Raw genomic sequence first — 11,967 nt, 5'->3', positions numbered from 1 at the left:
GGGTTGGAAACATCAGCAAATGTTGTATTGTCATTTCCACCAAATGCTTTATACTTAGCAAGAAGCTTCTTTAGGTTGTTACTTGACCGGTTAACTTGACCACAAAGTCTCTTTGCAACTGCTTGACCATCTATATTAATTTTACAAAAGGAGTTGTTAATCCATGCTTAATATATCAAATTCATATATAACATCATTGATTTTTTTTCCACATAATTTTCATCAACTCTTTCAGAATACAAGCATTTAAGGCCACAAGCTATCTAACTAATATGGTTTAAACTAGTATGTGATCCTGTATATCAGTACAGTAGAAACTATTTTACATACCTAATGCATACACCCTGTCTCTTATACACATCTAGATGTGTATAAGAGACAGATATATATGTACTTTAGTTACAGGTCATTTTATAATTTTGATTTCCTGATGGGTTGTGTTTGTAAGTTATAATAATGTAACAAAATTTCCCTCCCTCTTTTTTTTCAGTAGTATTGGTCCACAGATTCCAACTATTCAAATACACACTATTTGAACTTGGAAGATACTACTGTATCAGAAATAAGTTATAAAAATCAAATAACACTAGTATTCAGGGAACAATTAATGAGAATCCAATATTAAACGTAACAAAACAATCCCCGCAAAAATGATTACACAGTTAAATAAAATATGCCTACAATGTTTGCACCTCCACCCTCATCCACTCTCCTGACGCAAATTTAAATGCGGATGCTGAAAATACTAGCCCTAACAACTACTGAGTATTAATTTGCCAATGAATATGTCACTTTTCAGCTAGTCTGTATCACTATCCTCATCTGTGTCAACATAATCATAATCCTCCTCATCTTGATCATTCTCATTTTCATCATCACTAACCATTTTGTCTTTACTGTCATCAGTTATAACATGAGCAATGACATTGTCCTGAATCATGTTTGCAATTGTATCTGGTGGAGTTGGCACATCAATGGTATTGCAAAATCGGTTTGCCAAGCCTTTTATAATCCTCTCAAATTTTAAAACTTGGTCAACAAGATAGGACTGTTCGCCTAGGTCAACATTTTCTTGTGCAATACGTTGACAGTGCATTTCTTGCTGACTCAAATAGTACGTCATTACATTTTCCATCTCTCTTTCTACAAAAAAAATTTCCTCCTGTGCTCTTTCTTTTAAGAAAGACAGCTTAATTGTCTCCCTCTTCTGGATCAATGGTACTCCAGAGGTCTGTTGGAATAAAAAGTGGATCAATATCAATTACCATATTACACAACCTTTCAACACATTCAACATGTAATTATATCAAACATTACGCTTATAATCAAACAGATGTTTCACAGACTACAATGAGTGATTTGAGAATATTGAAAAAGCCCAAGTGTACCTGCCATATGGTATGAGGAATGATTTCATAGTCCTAATATTCATTAGTTGTAAATGAAAAGTATTTGAGAAAATTGATAAATTATGTTTGAATGACTTACAACCTCATTTTATAGATGTTTTGCCACTGAGTGCCAAAAATGTTATGGACCTAACATTGTGTCCATGCAGGATTTCCCAGCCTAAAAAATTTACATACTAAATAGAACACCATGATCTGGTGCAAGCCTATGTAATATTGAAGCAAGCTTGCTGCAAGACTGGTACTGTATTCCTGTTTAAAACTGCAGTAGGAGTTCAAGCATATTTTAATTAAAAAAAAAAATTTAATTATAGAAACAGTCAACATTAAAATTTTAAAAACCTTATTTTAAAAATTTGGAAACACTTCCAATCAGATGTAAACAAAATTGCAAAAGCATAATATGTTAACGCAGTTCTTACCTCACATGCTGGAAGGTAGATGTTGCCATCTGGGTTGGAAACATCAGCAAATGTTGTATTGTCATTTCCACCAAATGCTTTATACTTAGCAAGAAGCTTCTTTAGATTGTTACTTGACCTGTTAACTTGACCACAAAGTCTCTTTGCAACTGCTTGACCATCTATATTAATTTTACAAAAGGAGTTGTTAATCCATGCTTAATATATCAAATTCATATATAACATCATTGATTTTTTTTCCACATGTTTTGGGTAATTTTCATCAACTCTTTCATAATACAAGCATTTAAGGCCACAAGCTATCTAACTAATATGGTTTAAACTAGTATGTGATCCTGTATATCAGTACAGTAGAAACTATTTTACATACCTAATGCATACACCAGACCACCCCAAGTTTTAATTGTTTATAAAAATAAGTAATAACATGTTAAGTACCATAATACTTCTTTTTCAAGTCCAAAAGAAACATCCGTTCTTGAGCTCCTTCCCTCATCTTGTCAAGAATGTCTTTTTGGCACCTTCTTTGAAGGACATCATTCGCAGATATATATTTTAACTCATCTTTGTGCCATCTTTTGCTGATTCCCTTTGCTTTCTCTAAACATGCAACAGATTTCTGTAGTCTGACGACAATAAAATCAACAAATTAATACAGTATATCCCTAATAAATAGTGGAAGAAATAAAAACAAAACATCCAAAAAAAAAACATACATACTTGGAAATGAATAACTATTTATAGGAAATGTAACAGACTATATAATTGATATAATTTAATGAGGAAGGGGAAAGTGTCCCTGAAATACTGGCACTATTGTTTTCAAATATTTATTAATATCCAGATTATCATGTAACCATTCTAAGAAAAAAGAAATTATGTATTATAATATCTTTGAAAGTCAGATTGTTCACAGATAGTTTGTCTATAACCAAATGAAATGATTAACTTCTTGGGCAGAGAATATGTATACTAAACCTATGCAATCATGGTAGAAGAAAACATACCCTTACCTAGTATACTGCTCAATTAAATCTGGATCCTTGTCTTCTTGTATACACTCCCTTAAGTGTTTAAAAGAAGTGAATTAAATTAAGTATTGGCTTTATAACATCTGTATACATGTTAAGCACGACAATTGTATTGCCAAGGCAACAGATAAAACATGTATCTAACTCTCATAAAACATTAATCATATTGCAATTGACACACCACTAAATATGTTACAATGTACCTGAATGAATTCAGTCTCTGCAGCTGTTCAACATAAACCTCTTCCCATAGCTAAAATGACAAATGCACAGTAAATGATATAATAGTTTCAAATATAATAATAATAATTATTATTATTGTATTTCTAATAGTAATAACTACCATAAATTACATCTCTATCTCCTATATTACTGTTAAACTTTGCAACTGAAATGTTATTATGTAAACAGAGAATGTAAAAGTTATATATTAAAAAATACCTTTAACAGGCTTAGCCTTGGAGCACAAACAGGGGCGGATCCAGAAATGTCCAAAAGGGGGGGCTGGAAAGGGGGCCGAAAGTTGGGCCAATTGAGACAACACTGTCGTAGGGGGTCCGGGGCATGCCCCCACGAAATTTCTGTGTTCTAGACACCCGAACATAACATTTGAGGCATTCTGGGCTATCATTTTTTTCTTTTTCTCTCTTTTTTTCCTTTTTTTTTACCTCCCAAAAGGGGGGCTGGGGTCGGGCCGGCCCCCCTCCCCCCTAAATCTGCCCCTGACAAAGTAGCCTTTTCTTCAATCTTCCATTCTTGAATTGTCTCTTCTGTAATGACTGCAATAAATAAATGCAAACGATGGCCACAATTCTTCAGATACTTACACACACATAAATACATACACATATAAATACACACACATATATACACCTACGTACATACATACATACATAAATACAATTGCATTGAATGTGGTTGGTTAAAACTGGTTGTAGCAACTGTGTGTGCACTGAACCTTGGTGATATTGGATTTGCTGGTTCAATTTCCATCATGTTTCTTTCCCTATTTAACAAGAACAACACAGGCTAGTGCATCGTCTTTAGGATGAGACAATAAGCAGATGGTCCTGTGTACTACTTGGCTCTGTGCACGTTTAAGAATGCAGTAGGCTTTTCTCAAAAAAGCAGGGGATTGCTAAACACCACCTATCCTAATAGTATAGTATCGCACTGTAAATAGGTATTCAGACTTACAGGGTGACCCACTGGTCAAGATGCTGAACTGGCAATAATGAGATTGCATAGGTAGAAAAACATACATAGATATGATTTCAATCCAACATGTCAGTGCTGTGGTCAGTGGACCAATTCCAACAGACACCATATGCAGTACTATAGAACATTCTGTGTTGCCACACATGAATTAAGCAAACATACCAGGTACCCAATCACTCCAAATGGAGACAGAAAGAACACCATACCCAATAATACAAGCACATAACTAGAAATTAGTTTGAGAAAACAATACTACTTATATGAAAATATTAACAATATTATTAGTTTTCCTTTTTGTAATAGCTGACTATCTAGAAACTAACCTTTATTGATGAGCCTGATTTTATCACCAATCTCCTTCTCAGTATTCTTCAAAATAGATACTGCTTTACTATGCTTCTGCACAAGAACCTTCCCTGTGTAACATATTAAAATTTGTGTGCGTATTGAACAAATTTCCTTATTTTTCCATTGTTGAACATCACATTAAGAACGCTCAAAACAAACACATTACATTAAATTTTCTCTCATAGAATTTCAAATTGTTGGCCTAACATAAATATGTTACAAGATAAATAAGTTAAAAGAGAGGTGCATAAAACATTGAATTACAGTAGAAACTCATACATACCTCATGAAACTTTGAAAATTCGTAAAACACATTTCAGGGAGGCCATATGCACCCACTTGATTTTAAAGAATTGACTGATCATGAGAGGAACTTTTAAACATTCGTATTATAAAACACATTTTTAAAAGTAAGCAAATTACCAATGTTTCTCTCTTTCCGCTTAGCATAATGAAGCAGGGCATCAGTTAGTAAATCTACTCGGTGGGATGGTGTCATTTCTTTAGTTATTCTTGCAGAACACCTTAGATATGACCATCTTTCAATACCTTCACCATCGGTCAGCCCAAATCCTGTGGTTCTTCTTGGATTAAACTCCACCTAAAAATACATTATAGAGATTTAAAGGATACGGAACATATTTTATATTTCTCTTATGAGAGCTGATTAATTTCATATACTACCTGACAGGAAGCCTGGTGGCCGTAGCAATGTAAGATTGGTATTTTCATCTGCATCTTGGCAAGCATATCATCTTGGTTTCGAATCTAGAAAAATAATCACTTGAGATAAACTATCGTGGAAATATTATGTCTTAATGTCATGTTATTCCATGTTTCCACAATTATACTGGAAACACGTAAACACAATTTAAAAAAAATTAAAAAAAATTAATTAAATGTAACAAACTACTGTACTGATGTCAAAAAAAACAAAGTGGTTTACTTGCCATAGTACAGTAAACAGTTAGTTAATGGAAATTTATAATTAACTGTACACAATAGCAACTAGACAGGCATTTCTGTGGCCAAGGTGTATTGGTCAAAATAATAATAATAATAATAATAATAATAATTTTGGTTTATATAGCGCATTATGCTAAAGCCTCAATGCGCTTAACAGTAAAAATAAAATTCGGGAAAAAAATTAAGAAAAATACAAGTTAAAAAGGTGAGTTTTTAAAGCTGCCTTAAAATCATCAATTGAAGTATTTTTAAATATCCTTAGCTGGCAATCCATAAAGCAATGAGTTACAACAATCCAACCTTGATGTTACAAAAGCATGAACGAGAATCTCAGTTGATCTAGGATCAAGGTACTTCCGGATACTCCAAATTCTACGAATTGACTGAAGCCCGGCTTTACAGATGTTGTGTACCTGATTAGACATACTAAGGGAAGAGTCCATAACAACTCCAAGATCTGTCTCTTATACACATCTAGATGTGTATAAGAGACAGGTCCAGCCTTCTTCCGCCCTGTCTCTTATACACATCTCTATGCACAATTCTAGTCTACTGAGAGCAGCATCGCGCTGATCTGGATGGAAAATAACATAGAGCTGCGTATCATCAGCATATGTCATACACTTCACATCATGTGAAGCAATAATGTCAAGCAGCGGAGCTGTAAATAGAATAAATAAAATTGGTCCAACAACCGAGCCTTGGGGGACACCAAATGTAAGTAAAGTGGGATTTGACATAACATCCTTGATAGCAACAGACTGAGACCTATTCTCTAGATATGATGCAAACCATTGGTGGGCGATACCAGAGATACCATAGCGCGAGGATAGACGGTTTAGTAACTGCTTATGATTGATGGTATCGAAAGCAGCACTAAAATCCAAAAGGACCATTAAAACCTCATTATGGTTATCAAGTGCAATCTGAATATCGTTCTGGACATAAAGAAGAGCAGATTCCGCACTATGATTTGGTCGATAGGCCGATTGTCTAGAAGCGAATAAACCATTGCTGTTAAGATAAAATTGCAGCTGATTGGATGCCACCCTTTCGATGACCTTCCCAAGGAATGGAAGATTGGAAATAGGTCAATTATGGCTTTTTCAACAAGGGAGTAATGCAGGCATGCTTAAGCGAAGATGGAAATAAACCTGAGCTCAAGGAAGTGTTCACAACTTCAGTTATAATTGATATGAGAGCAGGAAAGCAAGCCTTGAACAATTTCAATGGAAGTGGGTCAAGAGAACATGAGGTAATTGAAGATGACATTATAACCTCCAAAACTTCCTCTTCAGAGACAGCAACAAAATGAGAAAAGTCACTTGTGCAAGACTCGAACGCAGGTGTTAAATTTTGAGGAGAGTCAGATAACAGTGTGCTGCAATATTTTTCAATTTTTGACTTGAAAAAATCAGAAAACCTGTTAGCAAGTACTTTGGGATCATCGTATGAAGGAAGAGAGTTTGAGGTGCTAACTGATGTTAATTGGTCAACAACACGAAATAGCTTGCGTTGATCACACCCCAAAATTTTATTTTTGTAGAAATGGGCTTTAGCTTTGCAAAGATGTTTGTTGTATTTGGTACATTGGCCTCGATACAGTTGTTTATCTACCATAAGACCAGATCTCAACCACTTGCGTTCTAAACGTCGGCGTTCAACCTTCATTTTATGGTGGTCGCACAAATACCATGGTGCATGAGGTCTAAGCACAAATGAACGCTTCAGTAGTGGAGAATGAACATTGACTAATGCTGTATTGGTGAAATTCAATTCTCAATGAGGCCACTGATGTAAATCATCTTAAGCAATATTAACAATATTATTATCTAATAAGTTAAAAACAGAAACGAATCACATAAAGAAAATTATTGTTATTGATTGCTTTAGGTGTGAAAACAGAACACAGGCAATGTCATATGTTACATTTAACTTTTGGTCTTTGGAGGCAGGTACATTTAACAATTTATCCAGGAGTAGCACTGAGTAGGCCAACCTATATGACAATTATATGAAATAGTTGAATCAATACTTTAGGTTACAATCTTTAACATCTATTCAAAGAATGGTTTGTACAGATTAACAACCATTCACTCACATTCAATCAGTAGTGAACAGCTTGGTGAGCTGTGCTTTCAAGTTACATGTTTTTCCTGATAAATGTTTACTCATTTAACGACATTAACTGAGACCTAATCAGCTTCATCCTGTTTGGTGTATTTGGTGACTTTGAATACAACTCTACAGATACATTGTTATCAACTTGACTATCAATATCGTAAGTACAGTAGTTCTGAGTTGACTAATGTCATCAACAACCCAGTGGGCAATTAAAAATGAGGTACTATTACATTAGTCAATGTCCAGTTTAATTTGAAATTAAACTACTTTACAGTACCTCTCTCCATGTTGCATATTCATGAACAATACTGGTAATTCGTGTCTGCAGACGCTTCCAAATACACCAGTCACATCCATTTTGGAAGTTCTTGATTTTGAACGTACTTTGTCACCTGCCTTGAACTGATTACATTCCTATGGAAGTGTAAACAAAAGTAATAGCACAAATTCATTTAATGGACTATCTGAGCCCCATAATGATAGATAGTTTACAGAGCAGCAATTGTATTTTTTTCATTCAGTGAAAAAAAATATGCCTTCCTACAAACCTTAAAGCCTGTTGTTGAGTCATTGTATGAATTCACAAAATTACTGACTTCTTCATCTGTTATAAAAAATCTTTCAACAATGGCTTCTGCCTCGAAAAGACCAAGACAGTGTATTTCCTGTCTCTTATACACATCTAGATGTGAATAAGAGACAGGGCCAAAATTTGCATCTATGGCAACAAATCTTGTTCCACTACCCTATTAATTATAAAAATTCATATCTATATTAATGGATTCTAGAAACTTATGCATGTCACTAAATGGTCTAAAGGTTATGCATTTGCACATTAAGCAAAGATTCCTCATCTTTACCACTGTATAAAATGTCATTAAATGTATACACTACAAATACTCCTTTTAAGCAGTAAAGACTGGATTATTTTGGGTTAGACCAGACTTTGTTTACAGCCAGTCAGAAGTGTCTGATAATATTTTTTATAAAAATCAGCAATTATTCAAAACTGACATCTACTGTAGTACTTGGTAGCAATAATCAATATTATTTAATTACTACTAATTAAAATATACTGGTTATATTGCATCGGACTGTGCTGCAATTTAATAAGCTTTTCTTTACAATATAATTTTGCATTTGCTGCAGAAGCAAGATACTTTTGGGAGGCTAATTACAGTATATTCACCTTAGGACAGGCAGGGCATACAGTACCATCATCCAATTTATTAAAGTTTCCCAGTTTGTAATAGGAATGCCTGAATTCACAAACAGTCTCCTTACGGATTAACTCCTTCAAATGATTCGCCTGAAAACAGTAAATAAATAATTATAGTGGCTGTTTATTATATCAAATATTGCTCTCATCCATAGGCAACTCAATCTGTTTTGAGTTTCATCTTTCATCATTCACTATTATTTACATATTAATCCTTCAAATGATTCGCTTGAAAACAGTACTTTTTTTGATTAAAACAGTTTATTTTCAGATAAAAGTGAAGCATTTTTTTCACAATGAGGCATGGTAACACTATACAGTATTGGCAAAGTCACTGGTAAGATCTAATACGCCAAATACAGTATCGGGAATTCATTCTTGAAGTACTGTACTTAAACACAAGTACTACATTATTAAAAAACAGGAGTACAACTCCAGTATATTTCATCAAGTGTAGTCTAAATAATATAGTGCTACTTTGACTTACCTGAAAAGGCTGTAGATCATTCCGTATTATTAAAGCTTCACAGAATCCCTTTGTGGAAACTTTGCATTCTAGAAGCAATATTTCCATCCACTTCATCAGTTCTATTGCAAAAGCAACCTTTACTTGCTTAGCTGTAGCTGGCCACAACTTCAATTTTATCATTGTTACCACCTCCTCTTCACAAGAGCAGAACTGGATATTTAGCTGATGCCATCTGCCTACAATTGTACAAAAATAAGTTGGTGCATGTATGGTTTTATGAGAGCCAAAACAAAATTGTACAGATTTTACTAAACCACAGACTACTTATTTCTTTAGACGCAAATGTATAATGACACAATTTCAACGACAAACAGGTCAACTAGATACACCATCCTGCAATTGTAATGGTNNAAATATTACAATGATATTAACAAGTTCTGAAACCAGATGAGTAAACAGCTTAGGCCTACTTACTTTCCATACTTTGGGTATATGCAGAATGTACTTTTGGTGGGTCACCGAAACACATGACACACAAAAATTCACATTTGGACCACAATCCAAGCAGCGGAATATTTTGTCTTTTAAAGGGAGATCACAGGCACTACAACAAGAGTTCAAACAAGGAGACCAGTTGTCAATAAGGCTAGGAACAAGTATGTCTCTAACACTTTGCCAATCATGTACCTCTTTCTCTTTCCTTTTGTAATGCATACTTGGTTGATGTTCTTTTTGAATTCCTGTTTCAATGTCCATTGGTGACTCATCTCTAATCGATGGTGCCTCTTGCAGAGCGATAGGTACATGACACTGTTGTCCATTGACAGCTATCCTTTTTGTTTTGCTTGACCCATATAGAAATTTACGAACAGGGCGTTGGCGCCTCGTGCCAGTTCTCACAATGATGAACGGTCTACTGACTACAACCCCTGACCTGCGGCGATGCATTATAATTCACTGTACAATTTGTTAATTTCTGTGACCTCCTCATGCTTCTGTCCAAAAAGCGCGCTCAACAGGCTAAGTAACGCCCTCTTTAACACTAGTAAAAATAGTTTTTAAGATCTTCGATATAGATCGTACAGGGCACCAGTCAGCTAAACCACCAGTAGGCCTAGGACCTAGAAGAAAATAAATTTCATGTATAGTGTACTGTATCTAACAACAGCAAATCTAGCAACATGAAATTCCCACAACTGATCAGAGAAATCATAATATAACTATTAGGCTACATGTAATTTGACAACACCGCTTCAGTTGATGATCTTTCTGGCATCTAATTATATTGATTGCATTAACCGACAATTGGCAATGTTATATTTTTATATTTCAATTTGGTTTCAATTTTGTCTTGTCCAATTTGTAAGGTGTAGGTATCTGTATCTATAATTTCCAGGGAGCAGCTAAAAATTTAACTTAGCTGCTTCCTGATAATTTTGTACGTTTATAATTTTAAATTTTATGTGCCCATAATCCTAAGCTAATTTTGTCTTCACTTGTGTTCTAATGTACAGGTATTTTAGATTTACTGGTAATTAATTTTTTTTCGGAAACGTTCTGTATCAATAGATAATTACAAAAGAAACTAATAAAAATGAAGAGTAAGCCTAGGCCTACACATCTCAATGTCACTCAACTAAGGTCCTAGCAACCCGCATACAACAGAAACAAAGAGGCCTAGGTCGGGGCCAGGCTATGCATACTACCGGGGTAGGGACGTCCACATTAGGCCTAGCTAAGCCTACCTTCATCATGAAATTGAAAGTCATTTTCATTATATTGATTGTAAATTCGTAAGGTTAAACTGTAAAACATGTGAACTTTTGGGTCTTAAAACAAAAGAAAACTGGGAAAAGAAACCTTTAGGCCCAGTACTTCAGGAATATTGAATATCTAGAGAGTGCGAAGGTGCAGGTAGGGCCTAGGCTAGCTTATATAGCCCAGGCCTATCTAGGCCAATGTGCCAATTATGATACGAGTCAACTGTCTTATACCATGGAGGTATACCTCCATGAGATACGGTATATTTGTAAGTTTACATACCTTTTTCACACGATAATAGCTTAATGTAGACCTGGACTAAATTATTCAGACAAAAACCGGTAAAAAAATAGCTTTTTATCTGTTATAAGCCTATCCTTCTGACTCGTGGTCAGCCGTCACGTTTTCTCGCCTTGGCCCACCCTCTACGGCGGTTGCTCTTTTGCTCTCTGGTTGCCAGACCAATATTATTTGGTGTGACATGGTTACATGTCTCATACATTTAACAGTAACACACGTGTGTAGGGCCATTCTTTGATAGCAGACGACGTATAACTTCCTGTGAGTTACATCGTCTCGTAACAAGTAACTGTATGCGTATCGGGTGATAATAGAAGGCCACCACTGGTATACACCAGCCTCCTGCACCACTTTTTTAGGGTGGTGTACAGTGAGAAATTCAATCAATCAAGTGCCTAAATTGGCTAGTAGGTAGGCCCTCTCTGGCGTCATGCTATTTTCTCTAGGCCCGTGTAAATTTGTTATCTGCTACGCTGTCGTTGGCCCTCTTTCTTGTTAATGTTACAGTAGTGTTATACGATTAGCTAGCCTACCCTAGGCTAGATACCTAGCTACTTTAGTCGGCCAAAGAGTATAAATCAGAGCCATATATATAAAGAGTTGCGACATTCCGCTCCTTGGTTTACGAAAGTCACGTGGTACACACCGTCCATTTTGTTTCATAATCTTCCCGATGAACACATGCAAAGTATATGTGTTA

At 35.2% G+C, this 11,967-nt stretch overlaps 1 protein-coding gene across 1 annotated transcript; it reads right to left on the bottom strand.

Annotated features, from left to right (window-relative positions):
• Positions 1-2,346: 2,346 nt before the first annotated feature.
• LOC117104517 lies at positions 2,347-9,561 on the bottom strand. Its single transcript, XM_033245375.1, has 14 exons — positions 9,225-9,561; positions 8,708-8,827; positions 8,220-8,264; positions 8,067-8,156; positions 7,796-7,932; positions 7,284-7,393; positions 5,113-5,198; positions 4,852-5,029; positions 4,404-4,496; positions 3,593-3,641; positions 3,304-3,332; positions 3,066-3,115; positions 2,845-2,895; positions 2,347-2,457 (listed from the first exon to the last, which is right to left on the bottom strand). The coding sequence occupies exons 1-12, from the start codon at positions 9,384-9,386 to the stop codon at positions 3,093-3,095; spliced, it is 1,122 nt and encodes a 373-aa protein (XP_033101266.1). The 5' UTR covers positions 9,387-9,561; the 3' UTR covers positions 2,347-2,457; positions 2,845-2,895; positions 3,066-3,092.
• Positions 9,562-11,967: the final 2,406 nt, after the last annotated feature.

Source organism: Anneissia japonica, unplaced genomic scaffold (genome assembly GCF_011630105.1).
Source record: "Anneissia japonica isolate Jap-2015-1 unplaced genomic scaffold, ASM1163010v1 scaffold287889_len55342_cov104, whole genome shotgun sequence".
NCBI lineage: Eukaryota > Metazoa > Echinodermata > Crinoidea > Comatulida > Comatulidae > Anneissia > Anneissia japonica.
This window is presented reverse-complemented; position numbering and strand designations above follow the sequence as displayed.

Coding starts and splice junctions, on each gene's coding strand:
- LOC117104517 (XM_033245375.1), bottom strand. CDS start 9,386: ATGATAAAATTGAAGTTGTGGCCAGCTACAGCTAAGCAAGTAAAGGTT. Junction 4,497..4,851: donor GCGGAAAGAGAGAAACATTG/GTAATTTGCTTA, acceptor TATGTTACACAG/GGAAGGTTCTTGTGCAGAAG. Junction 3,333..3,592: donor AAGATTGAAGAAAAGGCTAC/TTTGTCAGGGGC, acceptor GATCCGCCCCTG/TTTGTGCTCCAAGGCTAAGC.